Source organism: Miniopterus schreibersii (assembly GCF_964146895.1).
Source record: "Miniopterus schreibersii genome assembly, chromosome: 6".
NCBI classification, from domain to species: Eukaryota; Metazoa; Chordata; class Mammalia; order Chiroptera; family Miniopteridae; genus Miniopterus; species Miniopterus schreibersii.
The window spans coordinates 73,351,679-73,376,870 of record NC_138107.1 but is presented as its reverse complement, the minus strand read 5'-3'; the positions used below and the strand labels follow the sequence as shown (position 1 = coordinate 73,376,870).

The window sequence follows — 25,192 nt, the reverse complement described above, 5'->3', positions numbered from 1 at the left end:
CTGCATTCTTCAGCTCTGATTCCACACAGCCTTTTAAATCTGCTTTCTTTTTCATTTTATTCTTCTTCATTCTGTGTCTGGTGATTTGTCTGTACTGATGGCTCGTGGCTGTCTTTGACGTATTAAACCTGTTATTCCCTGGACCACAGGCATACAGCAGAAGCCATATATATTTGATTTATAGATTTGCATTATTTTTAACAATGGCTTTTAGAATCTGCATGCTTTAATGATTTAGAAATAAGAATGAAAACAGAAGAATTCAGCATTCAAATCAGGAATTAAGACATAAATTTAAGGAAATGGATGAATGACCTAGACTTTTCTTGAAAAAGATTAGAAATATATATAATAACAGTTTTCATGTGCTTGAAAAACTGATTTTAGAAAATGTGTGTTGATGTACTTACTCTCTGTTGTTCTCAAATGATCAGTTGTTAGAAGTTCCTAAGAGGTCCCAATGAAATGATGCCTTAATTATACTATTTAAGAAATGAGAGAGTATCTGTTCATAACCAGATATTATTGGTAAACTACTTTTACATCACTTATAAAATCCATTATAAAAACTGCTATTTTCTCTTACATGAATAGCAGAGAAAACTGGAACTCAAAAAAGATGAGATATTAAGGCCTGAATCATGCTTTTAAAGTTGTCTTATTTATGTAGAGAAATTGAAACTCATTAGATATTGGCTTTTTTCTCTTTTAAAGTGGAACTGTTTGAATTATTTCCAGGTACCCTTCAGTATATGGCACCAGAAATAATAGATAAAGGACCAAGAGGTTATGGGAAAGCAGCAGACATTTGGTCTTTGGGCTGCACCATCATTGAAATGGCCACAGGAAAACCACCCTTTTATGAGCTGGGAGAACCTCAAGCAGCTATGTTCAAGGTCACATTTCATATGTCCTAAATATCTTAAAAACCAATGGATAAAGCTACTGGATGTTCCATGTGTGTATCTCATCTATTTTTAGGCAAAAGGAAAGGAGCCTATGTGAGCACTATTTGAAAGCATATTAAAGTTCAAGAAGATTCACTCCCCTCAGTCAATGCATGTGCCTCACACTGACGATCTCTCCACCTTAGCTTTCTCAGCTGTAAAGTGACATTCAGTTTAACTTCCATTGACTACATTTTCACAATACGGTGTAAATAACACACTGCTCCATGGAAAATGATTTAAGCTCTTTGGGAAACACAGAAAAAGATATTTCACGGAGGGAGATATAAGAACATTTTTTATCCATTTAAGTATTAAATCAAAGGAATATTTTCCTTTACTTTTTTATCACAAGAGTTTGAACGCTTCATTGAAAAAAGGCATGGTTGCTATTTTAAGTACACGTCTTATTCTTATATACCTACTCTTCTAGCTTATTAATTTTCCCATTAGTAACTCTTTTGGGAGTGGGAAGTAGCCCCACCTCCAAAAGTCTGATATCAAAATAGAGCTGAGAGAGCCCTGGGCCACAACTTCCAAATCTTGGGACTGGGCAAAGCAGTGACCTGTGGCTGAATTCCTGCAGTTCTCATCTGCCACACCACCGAGAGTGAAGTTTAAACTGAGAACTTGTTTCCTGAGAAGTAAAACTCACATGTTTTCTATTCTCTAAGAGAGAGGACTTTTGATAAGTTATTTTTTCTCCCTGCCGCTGACCATGTCTCTAGCACTTATTCCATTTGTGAAAAGCTTCTCATGAGGGCCCATGTGCTACATACCTTCTACTTCTGTACAAAGCTTGTTTTAGTTTAAGCTTGAAGATGATGTGATGGGATGCTGCTGATACAGATATGACTAGTGTAACCAAACCTGAAGAGCAATGAAAACTGCCTTTTTTGACATGAATGAATGTCTTTCTTTTCTTGGCCAGGTATAATATTTAACCCACTGGGTTGTTGGGAGGATTCAATGAGATTCATTGAATGAAAATGGAAAAAGCCAGCCACAGTTCCTGGCACGTAGCTATCGTGACCAACACAATGGTCCCAATTAAAAGTACATTTTTTTCTTGCCAGTGTGCTAATGTGTCCTAAAGCTTTGAGGACTGAATTACTACTTTATAGGGCTATCTACTGTCTTAAGCTAATTACTCTGCCTACGTCATTGATAAAGTTAGAAAAGCACTCTGGAAACTTTCTGTAACCTACAGAAAAAATGTCCTACCCCCCTTTGAGAAAACCCATGAGTTTGTAGTATGTGATAAAGATTTGTTGCAGTAGGAGACCAAGTTATGAAACCGGGAGCTCATGATATGAGATGTCACTCAAAAGTCCCATTATGCTGTGTCTTTAGGTGGGAATGTTTAAAGTCCACCCTGAGATCCCGGAGTCCATGTCAGCAGAGGCCAAGGCATTCATATTGAAGTGTTTTGAACCAGACCCTGACAAGAGAACCTGTGCTAACGACTTGCTTATTGATGAGTTCTTAAAAGTGTCAAGCAAAAAGAAAAAGGCACAGCCTAAGCTTTCAGGTATGTGGTTGCATTGAAGAAGACACAGGCCAGAGTCACTAAATCCTAAGCCTTTAAGGTGAATGACTTCCGGAAGTAAGCTAATCTGTCTATAGAGGTATCATTGGCATAAACATTGGCACAGTGTTCTCAGGTATTCAGTTTCAGTATCGGGAAGCTGTGTTACCGTCGCCCTCACAAATGCCAACACCTCATGCATAATAGTCTTTCATCACCTGGTTAGTAGGTATTTACTGTGTCAGTATCTGTAGCATTCTAGCATTGCTGATACAAAGGTTAAAGTGTAAAAGGGGTGAAACACAGTCTTTTAGAACTGAAACTCCAAATTACCGCTAATGGGCTACAGGGCTATTACAGAGCTGAGCAGTTAAACTTTCCATCCATCTAGATAATATGTTCTTTTAATTTTAGGCAGTAGAAAATACCTATTGCCTCTTAGAGAATATCTTCTGAAGAATTAACTGCCCCCCCCCCCAAAGAAACATTACCGGTTATAAGTAAAATAGCAGTGTAAAAATATAAATTGTATTTTTGCAATAATTTCCATAACTCATTTCTGAAAGGAAAAAATAAGTAAATGATCTATTCGTTGTTGGCATTTCTGGTGTTTATATGGGGTGAGGACTGGCAGAGTGAATGCTCGGAGAGGACATTGACTCCCATGCCAAGTCCTCACTTTGTGTTGACTTCTCAGTTTAACAGCAAACCCACTTGTGTTTATGTTGTTTGCTTCTCTTCCCACAGCTCTTTCACCTGGATCAAATGGTGAGTTTATTGCTATATTTTCCATTGAGCTGAAGCTGAGTGCATCAGGTGATCAGCCCATCAAACAGACTCACCCTCCACTCCGCGCTTACGGGGCGGCTGCTGGTACTAGGGATGTATGCAGCTGCAAGCCTGGCTGGGTTATTGTCAGAAACCCCTCACCTTTCTGTTTCACAAGGGAAGCGTCCAGTGTTCCTCCCTAAATGCAAGATGGTGTTTATATTTTTCAAATCTTCAATTTGAGTCGAGTCTACACTTGCTTACCTTGCAGTCAGTTGGCCACCTAATGATTTCTTGTGGGAAATTTCAATGCCAGACACATTCCATTGTCATCTTTGGGGTTGTGCGTTATCTCTAGTTTTAGTTAGTCAGGAGTAACTGTGTTTTTTTGTGAGTGGTGTTTTTTTTTAAATTTTTATTGATTTCAGAGAGAGGAAGGGAGAGGTAGAAAGAAATAGAAACATAAGTGACGAGAGAGAGTCATTGATCAGCTGCCTCCTGCACCCCCTGCTCTGGGGATCGAGCCCGCAACCAGGCATGTGCCACAATCGGGATTTTAACTGCGATCTCCTGGATCATAGGTTGATGCTCAACCACTGGGCCACGCCGGCTGGGCAGTAATTATGCTTTTGTTTTGTTCTTTAATGTTGGCTTTTGCAGATCATAACTAGGAAGGTAAACTTACCCTAGGAAGATCAACTAGTTTATTTCAGGGAATAATAAAGGAATGATCATGGTTTTGGATTTTCTTAAGTTGGATGAGTTGTTGATCAAATAGTGTGGTGGGGGTGGGGAGGTTACTGTGCACTGTGAGATTAATGTGCATTGTTCTCCAGGCCAGGCTGGGTTTTTGCAGGTTCCTCAGGTGCCTCAAAGCCAGTCAGCCTGGACTAGAGGCCCAGTAATTATTGTTTCTTGGCCACAGTCTCTATTTTCCATCTTCACTTCTGAGAGTCAGGGAGAGCTCTGAGGAGAGCCCCTTCCCATTCCTCTTTTCTCCACAGGCAGCCTAGACTCTGGAAGGCAGTCATTGCATTTTCACAGGGTAGACCCTGGAGTGCTCCACAGCCTTCTGACCAACCTGTTTTTGGTGTCATAAAGTGGGCACTGACTTTGGAGTTATGCAGAAGTCAGTTCTGATCCTGACTGATTGCACTTTCTAAATAGGTGACATGTAGCGGTTTACCTTTTTCATCTGGCATTCTGTGTTGGTAATAAATCCTACTTCATATTGTGTTTTGAGAACAGAACTTTTAAAAATATACCAAAAGAGCCTGGAGTCGTGCCCGGAAGCTCAACCTATGACAGTTTTATCCTTTCCACGGGGGTAGGTTTATGTGGTAGGAAACAGATTCCCATCTCTCTCTCTCTCTCTCTCTCTCACACACACACACACACACACACACTCTTAAATGATGTGTACTCAGCTATACACACTTGATGAGAGAGAGGGAGAGAGAATTTAAGCTGATAGCTCTGCCACAGCCCCCTCAGTGAACATGTATGTGCCTTAAAATGAGCATGAGGTAGAAGGTATAAATCTGCTGAGCTCAGAGTCAGTCATGTTTCCCACGAGCCCACTCACCTGTCGGGCTCAGGGTAACTCAAGAGTATTTTGGACTCTGCTCTGGCTTGAGAGTCTAACTTAACTTAAGATAGTATAGAATCTTAAGATTTTATGGAGTCAGAATTAAGAAGATGGGCATTGGGGTCAGAGCTGAGTTCACTCCTTGACTGGGTGGCCCTGGAAAAATGGCTTCTTCTCAGTCACCTCCTCACTGTAAATAATTCCTGATTTGCAGTCACAGTGAACAGAGCTAGGAGTCCACTGCTGAGCTACTATCCCACATCTCTGGGGCAGTTGTTGATTCCGCCCAGTCCAAAAAGAATTCAGTAAAAAAAGGGGGATTCCAGGCAACAGGGTGCTCCTTTTCTACAATTTTACTTCTGCCTTGTTTGGTAAAGGACTTTTGTAGTATTGAGACACTTGTTTGGTAAAGATGCTTCTGGCAAAAGTACTTTCTTTAAAACCACGGTTTGATAAAATGTAGCCAACTCCTCTTGTACCAACTCAGTCTCCATCAAAATAAATGAAAAGCCCATGTTTGCCATGGAATCATAGAACTGGGAAAGAGATCATCTAGTCTGTTGGTTTCTGAAATTGTGTTTATCAGAGAACCCTTTTTTTTTAATCCTTAGACAGAGCCTTGATGTATAAGACTAACAGCATATTTGTTTTAGGTAAAACAGGGCTGGAACCTGAGTACTAGAATCACAGAATCCTACTCACCCCATCCAAGGCAGCCCCAAAATGATAAGGTGGACCCTTAAGCCTCCGAGGAACATGGTTGAAAAATTATGAATCTTGTCCTTTGCTTTATAGGTATGAAAACAGACTTGTAAATGACCTGCCTATAGTCTGACAGGTGGGCAATAAAAACAAAGGATTGGAACTCAAGGCACTCATGCCCTTAAGATATTCCCCACAGGGCCCAGGCTGCCCTTTCCTCACCAACCCCTGGGCATGGGTCCCATCTTGAGCCAGAAGCAATCAGAATATTATCACCAGCCTCTCACAATGGAAAGACACTTGACAACTGATGTTGCTCTATTTCAGTAGGTATTTTTGTATGCGTACGTTTTTTCAAAGCATCAATTCTCCTTCCCCTCCCGACGAGCAGAGTATCTCAGGAGCATATCCCTGCCAGTGCCCGTCCTGGTGGAGGACACGAGCAGCAGCAGTGAGTACGGCTCGGTTTCTCCCGACGCGGAGCTCAAGGTGGACCCCTTCTCCTTCAAGACACGAGCCAAATCCTGCGGAGAAAAAGATGTGAAAGGAATACGGACCCTCTTTCTGGGGTAAGCCCTTGAATTATTTCGGGTGAAAGACGTCTGTTGTGTGTCATTTTATAAAGGAAAATGTTATTTATGCTGTATAAATTATTACAGCATTCCAGATGAAAATTTCGAAGATCATAGCGCTCCACCTTCTCCTGAGGAAAAAGACTCCGGATTCTTTATGCTGAGGAAGGACAGTGAAAGACGGGCCACCCTTTACAGGATCCTGAAGGAAGACCAAGACAAAGTTGTGAGAAACTTAATGGAATCTTTGGCTCAGGTAAACCTGTTCGTAGATGCTTCATGCTTTCAGAGTGTACGTATTTTAACTTTCAAAATCAGTGGGAATTGTTGCAGGCGATGTGGAGACATGAGGAAGCTGCAGCGCTCGTGAGGACACCGAAGACCTACCCCAGAGCGGGGGAAGGGCACATCCCTAATGTGGAAAACACATTCTTTAGCATAAGCTATCTTTAAGTCAAAAGCAAAGTTTTCCTGTTGGTGAAGCTCCCACTAGTCCCTACAAGCCTTTTTTACCCTTCATTTATTCATATATTCAATCAATCGATAAACACACGTTGAGCAACGAGAATTGCTAATTCTGACAATAGCTCAAGACTACCTCTGAGTCACTCCTCTGAGCATTTAGGAAACATTGCAAATAGAGCAGAGACCCTGGTGATGGTGAGGCTACATTCAAATGGAAGGTGATAGGCGATAATCAGTAAATTATATAGTGGGCTAGAAGCCATTTGTGCTATGAAAAAACAAAGCTGGCTAGGGTTGCCATAACATAGCACAGACAGTGCAGCTTAAATGACAGAAATTTATTTCTCACAGGACTGGAGGCTGAAAGTCAAAGAGCAAGGTGTGGGCAGGTTTAATTTTTTTCAGCGCCTCTCTTCTTGGCCTGCAGTTGGCGCCTTCTTGCTGTATCCCCACCTAGTCTTTTTTTCCCTATGCACCCCGGTGTCTCTTCCTCTTCTTATGAAAACATTAGTCCAGTTGGGCTAGGGCCCCATCCTTATGATCTTATTTAACCTTAATTACCTCGTAAAGAACCTGTGCCCAAATACAGTCCATTGGAGGTTAGGGCTTCAACATTTGAACTTGGGCTGGGTAGGATGCAGTTAAGCCTATAATACCTAGGACTTTGTTCCCTGGGGTTCTGCTTACAGATATGCTTACAGAAGGAATGCCCTGGCCTGCTCTACAGCAGTGGAAACAGGCTTCCCCAACTCCAAGCCTCTGATGATGTCCCCTGTGGATATGTGCCTCCACAGACATGCTTTGTCCCAAACTTGTTCTATTTTAGTTGTATGGACACCAGGGACTTTTCTATGCGCTTCAGCTCCTATGTCTGTGACCTGTCCTCCTTGATCAATGTGGACTGCATATACCTTTTCCCCTTCCTTCTGTCCTGGAAAAAAAGCTGCAAAAAGGGAAGAGGTGGGGGAGTTAATCAAGTGTTTAGTTTCTCAGTCCAGCAGTTTACCTGTTCTCAGCTTGGATTGGAGTGTACATGGAGCCAGGCTCATGCGCACACGCGAGAACCCCACTGTCTCACTCACCCGCCTAAAAATCAATAAAAACATGTCCCTGGGTGAGGATTTAAAAAAAAGAGTAAATATGTATTTAAATATACAGGGCTGGACAAAAGTAGGTTTACAGTTGTTTGTATGGAAAATAATACAGTAATTAATAATACAAGAATAAACTGTTTGCATACTCACAGCTGTAACTTTTTGCCCCACCATATATAGTAATATATATAGTTAAATATATAGTTATAATATGTAATAATAATAATAAATATTATTGTAAAAGTAATAACTTTTAAACATAGTAATAGCAAGCAGTTTTGGTGGGCCAGCTTTTGCTGTTGGTATTTCATAGGTATTAGCTCATTTAATCTACATGAGAATAGCACTATATTAATAGTTCTGTTAGCATTCTTAATTTGCACAGAGGAGGTGAGTAACCTGCCTAGGCCATGCAGGCCTAAGTGATAGAGCCAGGCAGTCTGGCTCCCAGGTCTATACTCTTCACCACCACACTGCTCTCCCTGGAGTGACAGATGGTGACACATGATGAGAGAAACATAAAGCAGGGGAAGGGATGGTGTTTGGGGTGAGGGGGCAGAGGAAATCACTTTTAGCCACTGTGGAGTGAAGGGTTCTATGGCCATTAGTGTAAGATGTCTGTTTTAGGCCAGAAACACAGAACTCAGGGATTATTTAAATCTCATATTCATCCCCAAAGGGTATGCTGTTCCAGTATAGAAAATGTCTGTTTGGAGTTTTTCTGTGTCTTTCTCCTGGACCATAGGTCCATCGGGGCAATGACAGCTTTGATCACTGTCATTGTCCCAGTTCTCAGCACAGAGTCTAGCAAGAGACTTCACTTTCATGACTGTGCTGAAATTCTTAAATTTTGATGTTGGTTAATCCTATTCAGTTTTTGTGTGACTTCCTAGTTTTTGAAGCACAATTGAATGTTCTCTGTAAAGGGAGAAATGAAAGAAAACCTTAATAAAAGTTAGTGCATCAATGGGAGGGACCAGTGAGGACCAGAAACTGCTGGTCAGAATCACATGCTAAATTCAAGTGACAGTGAGGGTCCTTTGTAGTGCCGAGGCCACTGTGAATCCTTCCCTGTGGTATCACCTGATGATCTAGCGGGAGAGCAGGTCCTTACCCAGGTTTACTGCTGCCTCCTCCAGCTAATTGGGGTAGAAGAATGTAATGATTGGGAGCTTGGGCTCAGCCTCAACTTGCCTCTCTTTCAGACCTGGTTCCACCATTTACAGGCTATGTGATTTAGGCAAGTTATTTAACTTCACTGAGGCTGAATGTTCTCATCTGTAAGAGAGGAAATGCTATAAGGAATAACTAAGATCATGAGCAGTTGAGATAATAATAGAAAGTGTTCCACAAATGTTAACTATTATTGTTGTTATCATCAAACCGGCCAATAATAATATTCAATATTTTAAAATTTTTTTCTTCAAACAGAAACAGTTCTTTTCATTATAGTAAGTATTTCTAGGTATATCTTTACATTTAAGCCTACCCTTTATAACAAGACTGAAATGTAGATGTTGGTCAAGTCCTCACACCAGCCCACGAAAGCCCTTTGAATCTGTAGCATCCTTCTGAAATCCACCATCGTTTTTAAGGAAGTTTAAAGTATAAAAAATAGAGAGCACCTTTGCAGAAGATTCTGTGATGGTACCAGGAATGCTTAGAAAAAGGCACCCTGTCAAGTACTACCTTCTGATAGTGAATCATACTTACCTGATAACTAAGGTGCTCATTTATGAATGCACAGGGAGACAGGAGAAAACAGAAATAACGATTATGTAAGGGGCCGAAATACTCTAGAGAGACTACATTTCCTAAAGTGGACAGTGTTCCTTTGTAGGACAGTGGCACTCACATCCAGAAACCAGAAGCAACATGTTTTTCTGTTGTGTAAACAATGCTGATGTCAAAAAAATGTTTGCTATTTGAACTGCTGACAAACACGCAACTAATTTTTCACTAAGCTATTCCAGTTCCGGAATAACTCACATTTTTCTTCTTGAACATATTTTCATGTTATTATGATACTTTCTGTGAACCTTTACTTTGGGTGTAATGTAGTTCGTGGTAAGAAAATAAACAGTTTATAATTGTTCCCAGTCTGATTTTAAAATATTGCCTTAATGACAGCTTTCAAGATTTCTAATATAATCTTTTCTCATGCAAACATAAATATGAGAGAGAACTTACAGATGAAAATATATTGAGAGGAAGAACTTGATGGTGCATTTCTTTCATAGAATCCTAGAAATTGTGATTTTCACAGCCCAATTGAGGAATTTAATTTCAATCATTCAGTAACAAAATGTACAATATGAGATAGAGATGAGCATAATAAAAATTCTGTTGTTTCTTAAAGTTAAAAGAAAATAAATAACATCCTGCTATGTTACCTTTAAGGAAGCAATGTTCCTTGAGCAAAGTAAAAAAAAAAAATTCAGCTTGAGAGAGGAAATTTCTTTAAACTGTATTTTATTTTTAACATATAAAATAGTCATTTGGTCAGTTCTTTTTCTTTTTTTTTAATCCTCACCTGAGGATATTTTTTCCATTCCTTTTCAGAGAGAGTGGGGGTGGGGGAAGAGATACATCGATGTGAGAGAGACAAAGTGATTGGTTGCCTCCTGCACGAGCCCCAACCAGGACTGAGGATCGAGCCTACAACCAAAGTACATGCCCTTGGCTGGAATTGAACCCGGGACCCTTCAGCCCTAGGGCCGATGCTCTAATCACTGAGCCAAGCCACCCTGCGCAGTTGGTCAGTTCTTATAAATAATTGCCTCATTGATGGGTAAGGAATTGTTTTAAGGATAAAGTTTGAAGCAGGCGCCTTTCAGTTGCAAGGAATTTATATACTTCAAGGGCAGTTAAAGTATTGGGGACATGTAGGTAGACACAAGCAATGAGAGAAATGGATTCCTAAGGAATTTCCAGTCCTAGTGCCTAGCTAAGCCTAGAGTGTGAGTCCCAGGGACTTTAAGTTCCAGGAGCTTGTACATCTTTTTTCTGGCTTGGTGTGGCTATCAGCCCTTTTGATGTGCCATTTCTGTGTGTGTCCGCTTCTCTCTCTGTCGATTGTCATTTTCAATTCCATTGCTTCAGCTTCCTTCCTTATGACTGGATGTACTCTTGCCCTGTTTTATGACTTCTCTCTGGGCAGACTTTGAGCTTGAGATCCTTACTGCTTGAATGAATCTCTCCTTAGTTCCTGATTAAAATTTCTGAAACAAGAATCTTTTTGTTGTTGTTGTTAATCCTTACCCGAGTATACTTTTTCCATTGATTTTAGAGAAACATTGATTTGAGAGAGACACATTGACTGGTTGTCCGCTGCATGTACCCCAGCTGAGGGTGGGGAGCGAACCCATAACCCGAGTACGTGCCCTTGACTGGGAATCCAACCCGTGATCCTTCGATGCCAGGGCTGATGCTCCAACCACTGAGCAACACTGACCAGGGCAAGAGAGCAAGAATCTTTTTGCCTCTGCCTGTCCCTGCTTGGACAAAGCTTTGTATATCTGACTGTATCATAGCTATTGGCCAATGTATGGGGTATGTGCCCTTCCTCCCAAAGTCTGATTATTTCTTGAGCAGGGAGTGAGGAGGGGGAGGAGCCATATTGTTCAAATATGATCTTTTTTCCTTAGCAAGGAGCATTTGGAAGTCGAGTCATTCTGAGGAGGGGCTGTGGGAATGGCCGGCCCATGTTCATATGTCCAGCACCGATCGACTGACAGGTTACTGGTTTTTATTCACAGGGGCCTGAAGAACCTAAACTAAAATGGGAGCACATCACAACCCTCATCATAAGCCTCAGAGAATTTGTGAGATCCACTGACCGAAAAATCATAGCCACCACACTGTCAAAGCTGAAGCTAGAGCTCGACTTCGACAGCCACGGCATCAGCCAAGTCCAGGTGGTGCTCTTCAGTTTTCAAGATGCTGTAAGTATGAAATTGTGCCAATGTTTTCCCACAGACTTTGGCTAAAATTAGTCAGAAAATAGGATGAAACTTAAGTTATGTTTTCTTTCTTTAATAATTTCAATGAACTCTCTTCTCTTTGGATAAGTGAGATGGTTGCCCTTTTGGGTGCTTGTCAGTGTGAGATTTGTATTTTCTGTGTTTGAATCCCCAAAAGTGAGATACACATAAAATTGAAAACCATGTAAAATAGCAAAACGCATAAACATCTCCATGGCTGAACTTTGTTCTTACGAAATCATGTAGTGGGTCACTATTTCGGTGAGTTTAGCAACAGAACACACTTTGGTCGTGCACTCTCTAATTCTGTATGAGAGATGCCATCTAGTGGCCATTGAGAAAATGACCGAACAAATTGAAATGGCCACTACGGAATAAAACCAATCATTTTTTTCCAGTTTTTCTCTGGTTTCCATTTAGAACATTTTAAACATGTTTGTTTAATAAATATCCACTGTTTCCTAGCCAGCAATATACTTCAAAGTAACAGGGCATCACCAAACGAAAATTAATACACATGATCTAATAAGACACTGCTGAGGGTTCCTCTCTCTTAAACGGAGTTGCTTTGCAACACAAACTAGAAGTCAGTCTTCCAAAAGCCTGATTCAAAACCTTATATGCTATTCTTGAGTGAGACTTATATGTGGAACTCTACCAAAAAAGTCTGAAGCTACTTCCGAAAGGCCCTTACAAAGTGTAGATTAAAATGTGAGAGTTCTTGACACTGTCTGTGGTGTGAATTTGGAAGCGCTTTGCATAATTTTATTTAAATTTCAAAAATTAATTCACTCCTAATGTATTTATTGCTCTTATGTAGAAATTATCTTGACAATTGTAATTGGAGCATCAAATGATTCTTGATTTAAAACCAAATTATAATCCTCCAACATCCACTGATGTTCTTTGAGACTCTGTGTAAGCCACCTGGTCTTTGGTCTATATTGTGGGTGGGGACAAGATTCCTCACTTGATTGAGGTCATGGGAAATGAAAGCAGCTGGCAAAGCCTGCCATTAATATTAAATGCTAAAGGCACACTTACACTACAAATAGGGACACCCAACCATCTGCAAATAGAATGAAATAATTCAGTGAATTTGCATTTGCCCACACATTTGGCTTCCAGACTAGAGGTTGGAAAGCAAATTGGCCTGTAGAATTCAGGTTGAGTCTGGTTTAGTTATAATCCTGGGCCTCAGGCCCAGGACATGCACACATGGCACATGCGTGCACACACACACACCCTACTCTTGTTCACTCACTGTCCAAAATTGGAATAATCCAGAGAATGGGCCCTGTGTAATGTACTATTTAATGAAATACTATGAGGAGTAGGTCATGGTTATAGAGGCTCCCTCTTCCATCTTCTGTGTGTGACTCTTGGGAGAAATATTCTAGTTTATCAGGTGCTACACCCAGTGTTAAATCAAATCAGCAGGAAAATCCTTTAAGAGATGAAGGTACTGGAACAAACTCATTTTGATAGGATTTCCTAGAGCAGGTAAGAACTGAGCAATGACTCATGTCCTTGGGAGCAACCACTAGGAGCAGCTCCTCAGACCCACGCTCTTCTAACTGAGGGACGTTGATGAAGATGGCGCACCGGTAGGAGTAAGGAACTGGGACTCCAGCCGTTAGTACAGGTTGCAGCTGGTTACCTCCCCGCTTCCTCGAAGATCTCTAGTCAGACACCTGTTAGAAAAATAGCCTCTTTTCTTAGAGGCCGGTGTCAACCAGCAATTAATGGAGTTCATTCAAATTTTAAGTAATCCTCTCTTAGCCTTATGATAAAGGTTATTTTTAAAAAGGTAATGCATATGGTTTGAGCATACAATGGAATATTGTTCACCCTTAAAAAGTAAGTTCTGACACATTACACTAAGTGAAATAAGCCATTCACAAAAACACTGTATGGTTCCACTTACGTGAGATACCTGGAGTAGTCATATTCATGGAGACGGGAAGTACAGTGGTGGCTGCCAGGGGCTGTGGGGAGAGGGCCACGTGGAGTTATTGTTGATGGGTACAGAGTTTCCGTTTTGCAAGATGAAGAGAGTTCTGGGGATGGACAGTGTTGATGGTAACACAACAGTGTCAGTGTACTCAATGCCACTGAACCGAACACTTAGAAATGGTTAAGCTGGTAAATTTTATGTTATGTCTATTTTACCACAATTTTTAAAAAGAAAAGTAATGTGTATATCTATTTCAGTGTCTATTTAAATGTGTAAAATATGACTAATCACTTTCAAAAGGTACCCTTACAGCGAAGTGTTTTAATGTGAACAGCTTTTCTGGAGTATTTTAACAGATCATTCCCATTTACAGAGATGTAAAGAACTGTGGGAAGAAATCCAGGCATGCGCTGTGACAAATACACACTCATTTCCCCCCCCTTACCTGCTTTTCCAAGTCACGAGAGTATGACAAAGAACTTGGCTGGGTTAAATGCCAGAGTCATAACATTTAAGTAAAGGGTTTAAAGTCCCTCAGACTCTTTTTCCCCCTTTACCTCCTCCACCATCCAATATGCAGACGTCATGAAAAGTGGAAGCTACATTTCTGAGTCCCAATAGAGCAACCTTCCCATTTAACCAGATAGCCTTTCATTTAAGTAATGTATCTCATTTGCTTACGTGGGCTTCACTGAACTTTAAATTGAAGTGACTTTTTTTCACTTGTATTCCAGTGACATAAAGAAATTATTCAGAACTCAAGGTGAAGAAATCTTTTTGTTATTTTGTTGATAAATGGTCATCCCAATGCTTGCATCAGCTAGGTTATTTGCAGTTAAAAATTAAACAAAATGTCACTCTCTTTCTCCAGGTCAATAAAGTTCTTCGAAATCACAACATCAAGCCACACTGGATGTTTGCCTTAGACAGTATCATCCGAAAGGCAGTGCAGACAGCCATTACCATTCTGGTTCCAGGTCAGGAATATTTAATTACTTTGTAAATATTTAGTGTTTGATGTTCTATATTACTGTTCATCTATCATTTATGGTGTCTCCGTACTGCTTTTAAGACCAGGTTAACGAGGTTAGCCTTCTTTTTTATTAATCTTTTCAGAGTCAGCAAATAGCATTTATCTAGGACATGCAGTCTGAGCAGTGGTCCGGCAAGCAAAATGTTTACTGTGAGTGAGGACTACTTGCTTCCTTGTCTTTAAAAAGCATATTTGGATATGAAGAGAAAGAAAACTATACAAGTAACCCAAATACACATGCATTTCAATATAAAGATATCTGTGCCCACAAAACACATGTCCTGTGACATCTTTTACCAGTGGTTCCCAAACCTGCTAGTGCCTTGAATGATATAAAGAGCTCTTTAGTATTACAGCTTTCAGAGCTCCATCCCAGGCTGAGTGAGAATCTGCTAGGGAGAAAGCCTGGGAATCTGATTTTAATCCAATTTCCAGATCGTTCTGATGCACATCCAGGTTTGGAAATCACTGGTCTGTGTTTTCGGTTAGATACAAAAGGGGCAGTGTGTTGATGAAACAAGGTTTCACGGAGTGAGGGATGTATTTATTATACTCTAATGTAAATTTCCAAAGTGTTTCGATAATCTACCCAATAATAAAAGATTTTAAGCGAAGCTCTTTCACCCTGTATATAGGGTGTTCCCCCAAAAATGTATATACACACTTTGAATAATTATAAAGGCAGTATTTATTAAGTACATTTCATTTTCAAAATTAAGCTATCAGTGTTAAAGTGTGTATACATTTTTTTGAGACACCCTGTATATAATATATGTATATTTGTATGTGGATAGATTTAGATACATAAATTAGAAACATTTTCTATTGTACAAGTTGTTACATATAAAGCATTCTAAAGTAGGAATTTTAAAAGATAAATATAAACTATTTTAAAATTTAGGTTACTTATAAATGGTTCTTTGAACTTTTAAGTCACCATCAATCCTTCCAAGTCATGGAAGTCCCTCTCTTCTCCCAGAATGCCTGTTTGACTTGTGAGGGCACCAGTGTCAATCCTTGTATTAAACATCAGTTTCTTTCTATGTAAGAAACATCCCTTGTACCTTTGCGTCCTTCAGGTCCTGGTTTAAAAGGCAACTCCTCAGACACTCCTGACCTACCACAAAATCTAAAGTAGGCTCCCTGTTATTCTCCCTCCTTGGAAATGGTTTCCCCCTTGTGACACTTGCCGCAATCAGAAACTGTTATTTTATTGTCTACTGGCTGATTTCTTCACCAGAGAGCAGTTGTGTCTGTTTTGTTCTATTCTGTGGTGAGCATATTGTCCAGCACAGTGCCTAGGAAATAGGAGACCCCTGAACAATAAGTTGAAACAATAAATAAATGAGTTTCACATGATTATAACAAATTAGAGTGAAAATTTTGCATAACTTAGGAAAAACCTAGAGAGGCTTTGAAATACATGACTAGCAGTTGGATGTGAACCTAAGGAATGTAAAGCTAACGCAAACCTAATGTAATGCTCTATCTAAGACAGTTAACAAACACTTATATTTAGATGGTTTAATTGGGTTAAGCTTGGATGTAGGGGATATATTGTAAAGGAATTACATACTCAAAAGAGAATAGGTGTGTATCAGTGAAAGGGTAGGTATAGGCCACGAGGGAAACGCACTAGTAACCTAAAGTAAGAATGCCCAAGTGAGGCAAGGAGAGATGGATTGCACTTGAGAATAATTTAAATAGCATATAAAGGATCCGTTCACCTAGGTTTTTTTTAAACTTTCTTTAAAATGGATTATCTAAATGTAATTAGATTGTACTTGGAACTGAAAAAGAACATCAGTGTAAAAGCAGTAGAATCTCAGTGAGGTCTGTGGTTTAGCTAATGGTATTGTGCCAGTGTTAGTTTAGTTTTGACAAATATATCCTAGTGATATAAGGTGTATGAAAGGAGCTGGGTGGAAGGGATATGGGAATTCTTTGAATTATCTTTGCAACTGTTCTGTAAATCTAAAATTCTTCCAAAAGAGCAAGTTTAAAAAGCACACTGATTATCACACTATATATAGGTAAAATGCTGTTAAGTTTAGGGAGGGGACAGGGTGGGTGCTGAGAGGCACATCTCCCCCCATGGGTGTCCCAGTGCTGGGCACTGCTTTAACCCAACCCACATGTGGAACAAGGCACTTTCTTTATAAAAATGGTTTGCTAAGGAAAGTTATTTGTTTTTCCACTGTGAAATTGGTTTCTTTGAGACCACTAGGAGTCTCACATGACAAGTGAAATTACTGCTTGAAAGGATTTTTTTAAAAGTGGAAATTTTAAAGGAGAATTACATAGAGAAAGTATTTTTTATATTCTCAGATAGGGGAAGATAATTTGTACTGTATACTATATAGCATTATATAAATGATGGATCTATATGACAAGATGAACTGATTTCAAGCATTTGACAGTTAAATCAACTTTCCAAATGTCCCTACAGATTTTGTTACACAGTTAAAATTCAAAGGAGCTACATTAAAAATGCCTGTCCTCATATTCTCCTAATAAAAATTTCTTTTAGATGACAAATTATTACAATTAACCTACCAAATTTTAAAAGACATGCCAAAGAAAACAGACTTAAAAGTATGCCATCACGAGCACATACATTTCCTAGACCTGTGTATGGAGAGGACCCAGATCTTGGTTTCTAAACACCATTTTTTAAATAAAAGGAATCATAGCTCCTTGGAGAAATGTTTGATTCCAGACCTGGAGCAGGAGAAATACAAGATGAACCTGGAACACCTTGTGATGCCAAAAAGTAAGGACGTACCCCCAAAAGGAAGGAAGGAGACTTATTTAAACCCCACTAGAGATGGCTTGAGGGGTTCCCAAAAGTCTAAGCCAGAGCAATTTGAGTAATAAAATAAAATAATGATAGCATTGGATTATAGCCCATAGACCAAACTAAATATCCATGAGTCCATACTGCTGTGAGTGAGTGAGTGAGTGAGTGAGTGAGTGAGTGAGTGAATGAATGAATGAATGAATGAGAAGGGCTAGGCCAAGTAGAAGGAATGAGGGAAATAGAAAAATCACCATTAGGCAAACACCACAGCAATAATGATTACAGGCAAGAACCATCACTGGCTGCTAAGATTAGCAGGCAAAAGAGTGATGAGAAACAGGACATTTGACTGATCTCAGAGTATCTCCCCACAAAATATTTGCTAATTCCAAAGGGAAAACAGTGACAAGGAACCTGGCAGATAACCTTTTTTACCAAACGATCAGAGTAAACATCACAGTAGTGAGATACATCAGCATCATATACCTCCTGATATGATGCACTCAGAAGGTCGCAGCATCACCTTTGTGCTATTCTTGCTAAAAATGCACGTCCTCAACCGAATCATGACAAGACATTGGTGAACTAAAAATGACAGTACAAAATAACTGACCAGCACTCCTCTGAAGAGTGGAGGTCATGGGAGCTAAAGAAATATGAGGGAACTGTCACAGATTGGAAAAGACTGAGGAAACATGCCCACGAAATATAGTGTGGGATCCTGGATCAGAAAAAGGACATCAGTGGGAGAGCTGGTGAAGTTCAAATAAGGTCTGTAGATTAGTTCATAGTATTGTATCAATGTTGCTTTCCTAGTTTGGGTGATTAGGTCAAAGCCAGGTAAGATGTCAAGTTTAGGGCGAGCTGCTAAAGGGGATACGGGAAGTCTCTGTACTATTTTTGCAACTTTTCTGTTATTCCTATTTGGAAAAAAAGTGGGGGGAAAGTGCTCAATCTTTTTCTTCCAAAAAGAGCACACGGAACAGGGAGTACAGTGCAGGCCCCTTAAGAGTTTTTCCTCACTCATCGTGAATCAGCCTTTAGATGATGGACATTAAGTACCTGTTGTTAATCCTCAAGTACGGGCTGGTGGTGGGTGATCAGATGGAGAAATGCTGTGCGTAGAGACCGTGTTGGCAGTGCTTCGGCAGAGAGGGCTATAACATACGCATACTTCCTGTATTACTGATAATTTTTAAAAACTGCTAAAACCCTTGATAGTACTACCAGTTGTTAAGCTGAATCAGTCATGTGCCCCATGTCCACATTCATGGGAAACAACCAGCATTCTGTGTACCATATGAGGATCTTAATGAAGTTATCGTACCCTGTGCACTGACAGGTGTTGTGATTTTATTTGGCATCAGAAATATCCTGTGTTAAAGCAGGTTGGTCTAGTTATTTTCCTCTGGGGCAATAACCCGTTGGGTTGGGGTGGGGCAGGGAGGTGGGAATAGTGTTGTTTAGTCCCGCCTTGCTGTTCCGGAATCACACTGGCTCTGGTTTCCCACACGTGGGTTTAATCACTGACCACTCCGCACAGGCCCTCCTGAGCCCCTGCCTTTCTCCTGCCACTTGGCGTTCCCCTGGCAGTCCACCCTGCTTTCCATTCTTCTCAGAGTCCTCTGGGCTCCCACTCAAGCTCCCTTCTCTCAAATGCCTCTCCCTCTCTCTCCACCAAGCCAAGGCTTTCCCCTCCTCCAGACCCTGCTTAGGCCCGTCTTCCTCTGGGAGTCCGTCAGGGAGTAAACCACCACTGGCTTTAATTATTGCAAATGTGCTTTATTTACTCCTTAGCACTCTTAATACATGCACACGTGAATTATATATGTAGCTAGGTCTAGACCTGAGGCCATCTAAGATATTTTTGGCTATATTAATGAGTACTGACAATTTCATGTTATCTTTGTGCATGCTCATAAGGCTCTCTTGTGTATTCACCCTAGTTTTCCTTTAGATTGTTATTTCTGGGGACAAGAACCAGATGCTCTATCTCATTTGGATATTTTACAATGTGTGATTTGATGATGGGTACTCAGGGAGCCACCATGAAAGACCAAAATAACAAATTATTGTATTTGCTTACAACTTTCTACTTTCTTTAAATTGAGAGAATTTTTTAGTCATACATAAAATGATAATTTATGATAATTTAAAGTGTACAGAATTAGGGAAGTATAAGGGGATACTTAAATATAATAATAAATATCAGAAATTTTCCCTCCTAAAAGGTTAGATTATTAGTCAACAGGATAATAAAACTTTGTTTTAAATTTTCACTTAGAGAACATAAAAGGAATTTAAGAATAATTTTAGAAAAATTAAAAAGGCCTAATCTTATGTTCTAATTTAACCTAGAATTCTACTTTTTACAATTATTTTTAAAGTAAAATATTTTTTCATTATTTTGTTCCCTTCTAAATACAAATAATCCTAGTAGGATAACTCTTCCATTCTTCCAACATTTCTTAAGAGACTAATATGCCTTAGCCCCCAGACTAGATGCTGGGTTTACAAAGCAAAACACTTGATTTTGAGTCACTCCTATTATAGAGGAATTAGGAAATGGAATTTTGGAAAGAGAAAGTTGATACTGCAGGAAGCAAAGTAGAGGTGGAGTTTGGTAAACCTTAAAAGATAAAGGGCAAGGATGTGGGGAAATTGGAACCTTCATGTGGCATTGTAGGATGGCGCAGCCACTATGGAAAACAGTAGTAGCTCCTCAAAAAATTAAAAATAGAATTACCATATGATCCAGCAATTACTTTTCTGGGTATATATCCAAAAGAATTGAAAGCAGGATCTCAGAGTTATTTGTACACCCAAGTTCATAGCAGCATTATACGCAGTAGCCAAGAGGTGGACGCAATGTAAGTGTCCACTGACAGATGAGTGGATAAAGAAGACGTGGTGCGAACATGCAGTGGAATGTTACTCCGCCTTAGAAGGAAGGAAGTTCCGACACACGCTACGACGTGGATGAACCTTACCGACATTATCCTAAGTGAAATAACCCCATCTCAAAAAGACAAATACTGTATGATTCTACCTATATGAGGTATCTATAGTAGTCAGATTCATAGAAACAAAGTAGAATGGTGGTGCCAAGGAGATGGGGGAGGGAGAAATGGGGAGTTGTTTAATGGGTATAGAGTTTCAGTTTTGTAAGATAAAAAACTTCTGGAGATTGGTTGAACAACAGTACGCATATACCTAAAACTACAATCTGTACACTTAGAAATGGTGAAAATGGAAAAATTTATGTCATGTTCTTTTTTATTCAAAAAAGTAAATAAGTAAATAGAGATAAAGGAAGTCAGGGCTACGTAAACTTGGCCCTAAGAAGGGCACTCTGGCTTTTGTTACGAAAAAAGATGAGTTCCTTTTCTGATTGTTGAATTGAAGTGCCTGCCTGACAGGAATATCTAGGAGGTATTGGATGTAACAGGATCGGGGCTAGAAGTATAGTTTGTTATCCCCATATTACAAGTATTTAACCTTCTTAGATTTTAATTAGCTCACCCATATAGAATAAGTAGAAACATAAAAAAGTGAAGGGTAGAATTCCAGGTTCCAGCTTCTAAAGGCAGGTGGTAGGCAAAAAGGCTCTGAAGAAGAGAAGCAGCAGCCAAAGATTTGGAGGAAGATATACTATACACAGGGTCCAGTAAGGTAAGGAAAGGAAGTTACCTAGAGGATTTGGCAACTGCTGGGCCTCTGGTTGGCTTACCAGAGTGGCTGTGTTGGAGTGATGGGATGGGGTCTTCATCACTCCCTCTGGAGCCCTTTCCCCAATGCATGGGCCCTTTGTCTGTGGTTCATGGACTCTTGGGACAGGTTTCAGGGTGTCTGTGAGCCCTCAGGAAATCTAGGCAAAATGTTGTATGAATGTGCTTTTCTTTTGGGGAGAATCTCCTTGGCTTTCATCAGATTCTCAATAGATTCTGTGATCCAATAAAAGTTCCATGTGCCATAGCATATGGACGCATGATCCAGTATTTCTGCTACCCTGATTTCACTTAAATTATGAATATAGTCGTTCCTTTTTCTGGGCCATTTTGAGAATGTTTCACAATTTATAATTTTATTTCCTATGGGAAGATCTCATCCAAGTTCTGAAGTGACAATGCAAATGAACTCATATCATACAGTGTGTTTAAGTTGAAGAGTTGTAACTTTTGCATTTTAAATTTCAATGGTTAGTCAACAGGTAGGACACACTCTAAAAATCAACCCAGTAGTCAAAAACAGATAGTCTTACTAAAGTGAATATAAGCATGTGGCATTTTCAGTAGCCCCCTCCCATCCCCTTACATTTTGACTTATACAGGCAAAAAGCATTCTTTGTACTTACTTTTGTTTAGGTAATCTCTCTATATCTGTTTCCTCATTTCTGATTTAATAATTGCCAGATATCATATAATCTAAAAAATAATTTCTACTTGTATAAATAATTTTTTTAAATTTTTAAGTTTTTATATAAGTGCCTTTCAGACTAACATTTATCCTATGTGCAGTGTGAACATTTCTTCTGTTTGAATTGGATCATTGAGTTCATATATCTTGTGAATTTTGCAATTCACTGGCACAACAAACGAGTTAATGCATGGAAATCCATCACTTTTAGAGTAGTTTGGAATACAAATCTTATTGACAGCTGGGGAGATGACATCCTGTCTTAAGAAAATTAAGGCAGTCAGTCATGTTTTATTAACACTGTTGGTACTGTGTTTGACAGAACTGAGGCCACATTTTAGCCTTGCATCTGAGAGTGATACCGCAGATCAAGAAGACTTGGATGCAGAAGATGACCATGAGGAACAGCCTCCAAATCGGATTGTCCGAAGACCTCACGTCATTGTCGAAGATGCGGTGGCTACCTCAGGAGTGAGCACGCTCAGTTCTACTGTATCTCACAATTCCCAGAATGCTCACCGATCACTGAATGTACAGCTTGGAAGGATGAAAATAGAAACTAATAGGTAAGTCCTATTCTGACATGGGTAGTTTTTTTTTTTCTGTCTTTAAGTGCATGTGTTTTGGGTCTACTTTAAACTTTGGTCCACAGAAAATACAAAATACGATTCCTTTATCCCATTCATATAAACTTGATTTAAAGCCTTTCTTTGTAAGAAAAAGAGACGTTTATTTTAGTCTCTTTAGTCAAATACATTTTCTGTTTCTACCATTTCAAGCCTTCAGCTCCGTTTCCTTTATCACTGCTTTATCTCCAAGTACACTGAGCCTTTTGGAGTCACTTTGTTGTAACCTCATAGACTGTCTTGGACACAGACTCAGAGCAGCATGTACCATCCGACAGAAAGCTGAAAGGCAGAAAGAAAGCCTGTCTTCTTCATAGCCCCGTGATTTGGAATATCAAGTTCTTTCAGGAGAGGAAGGTCTCTGTTCTTGAGATAAAACTAATGGTGCTAAAGCTTTGCATTTTAGAATCTTAAAAGGATGATCAGTTGAACACATGTGTGATTCTATTTTATTTTTAATATGCTATGTCATATTTGGAGGTTAATTTTTCTTTAGGGTTTGGTAGCATAGAACCTACACGATCAGGTTATTAAGTGAACAGTAAATATTTCCTGTTCTTCACGGATGTTGGCACAGTTCAAGGTCTGAATCTTTATGATTTATAGCTTCCTGTGCTGGCTACAGTTGACATGTGGGCAACTGACTTTATGACTCTGGGTTTATAGTGAAAACTTTTTTTTCAGAGTAAATCAGTAAAAGTTGTTCAAATATTTAGAAACCTTAGTGGAAAATTCTAATTGTTCACTAGGGAGGTAAAACATTTATTTCTGGTCATAAGTTTGTGTTTCTAAGGTTAAGCTTGAATAGCAAGCTTATTACAAGTAGTACAAAGCTCATCCTATATTCAGAAACATGAATTTTGGTTGCATGATTAAGTAAATCCATATATATCTTCTATGGTATGTATGCAGAAATCTATCCGAATAAAGGGAAAGTGGCTTTCTGTCTTCCATATCCCAATCTTGTGCTTTGAAATTTCCTCCAGCTCTTTCCTTGCCACCTCGACTACTTTGTGGAAAAGAGTTTGAGTCTTTTCTTCTCTGAGACATCAGCCTAAATCCCTGTGTCCCTCATTTCCTCCTTTTCTCAGGTAATAAATAGTCTAATTAGGATACTCCACCCATTACAGTAGGTGTTACCTTTCGTCACCTCTACCTTAGTTGACTCTCTGTCATCTGATCCTGAGTGGAGTTGTGTGGTTTTTTTGTTTTTAAAAATATATCTTTAATGATTTCAGAGAGAGGAAGGGAGAGGGAGAGAGAGAAACATCGGTGATGAGAGAGTCGCCACTGATCGGCTGCCTCCCGCCCCCGAATGGGCATGGAGCCCGCAACCGGGCGCGATCTCCTGGATCGCTGGACCCCGCCGGGCTGGGCTTGTTTTTCTACCCCTTTCTGACCGCTGAAGGGGAAAATTCGCTCATTACTGTTTGGGTCCAGCCACCCACCCCACTGTGCCCATGGCTTCCAGTCAGAATTAGACAGACAGTACAGCTACTTTATTTCCCAACAAGCTGGTATATCTGCCTCTCTCGCCCTAAAACCTTCTGTCCGCATACCCTGGCTGATGTCACCAGAACCCGCCTCTCCTAAATTAGACGTCGCCCTTCCTTCTCCCCTTGGCCCACTGAGCTACCTGTCCTACCGCCCTGCCCACGCTCTGTCCGCCGGTGCTCGTGCCACCCGCGTCCTCCAGGGCTGCCCCGCAGCCCACAGCCGCGCTCCAGGTCCTCAGGCCACCTCCTGGCGGCGCCGGTAGCTGAGGGCCTGCCGCCCGCGTCTGTCTGTTTCTGTTGAAAAGACTAGGATTTGCCGCATTTCTTTATTACATTAGTAGGTACTGCATTTTTCACAAAAGCCCACACCTTTGTGCTGCTTCTTTACATATTTACACTTAAACTGTGAAGTCTACAGGATTATCACCCCCCTTTTCCTTTCTCTAGGAATCTCTCCCACAGCTTCTCCATCACTCCCAGAAAAGTGAGACGAGGCACAGCATTCACTCCGCCCGATCTAAAGAAAGGGCAGCTGCTGGTGTACAGTTACTAAGCAAGAGAAATAAGGGACTGGTCATGTCTGTACCGGTCCTTGTAATTTTCAGCTGAATATTACTTGATATATTGAAGTACATTTACTACAAAATAAGCTTAGAAAAAGTGTTAGTGTGTTTTTAGGAAAGGTTGTAGCCCTCATGTTAGAAATCTTAAGCTTATATTTAGGACAGCGATTTTCAACTGTTTTCATTACATGGCACATATATAAACTAATTACTAAATTCTGCGGCACACCCAAAAAATACATTCTATGCTGATCTGACCAAAAAAAATAGTTATAATTTTGACTCATTCACACTGAAGGCTATCGCTGTGTTGGCTGTTCTCATTTTTTAATTTGACAATCTAAGGGAAAACAGGTCAGTGCCCCTGACTGTTCAGTCAGGTATTGCATGTGTTAAAAATTTTCACAGCACACCAGTTGAAAATCGCTGCTTTAGGATAATCACTGATGAAAATAAACCAGGTTTATCCAGCTCTTGATTATTAGATCATCAATAATACTAAATGGGGAAAGTAACAAAATGGCTTTAGAATGCATGTTTTACTTACAATTAAGTATATGCTTTACATAAAATGTTCTGAAGATAATTCACTTCACACAGAGAGGTGAGGTGGGACCGTAATGCAGTTAGTTAAAATCTAACTCAGGAGAAGCT

At 39.9% G+C, this 25,192-nt stretch overlaps 1 protein-coding gene across 1 annotated transcript in view; it reads left to right on the top strand.

The window, feature by feature from the left end:
* MAP3K5 (mitogen-activated protein kinase kinase kinase 5) overlaps positions 1–25,192 on the top strand; it is a 159,001-nt gene that overhangs the window by 127,658 nt on the left and 6,151 nt on the right. The window contains exons 19-26 of the mRNA XM_081140018.1: positions 739–896; positions 2,301–2,478; positions 3,223–3,243; positions 5,925–6,102; positions 6,193–6,361; positions 11,423–11,608; positions 14,476–14,581; positions 22,176–22,419. Coding sequence (XP_080996144.1) covers positions 739–896; positions 2,301–2,478; positions 3,223–3,243; positions 5,925–6,102; positions 6,193–6,361; positions 11,423–11,608; positions 14,476–14,581; positions 22,176–22,419 — 1,240 coding nt within the window. The remainder of the gene's footprint in view (positions 1–738; positions 897–2,300; positions 2,479–3,222; positions 3,244–5,924; positions 6,103–6,192; positions 6,362–11,422; positions 11,609–14,475; positions 14,582–22,175; positions 22,420–25,192) is intronic.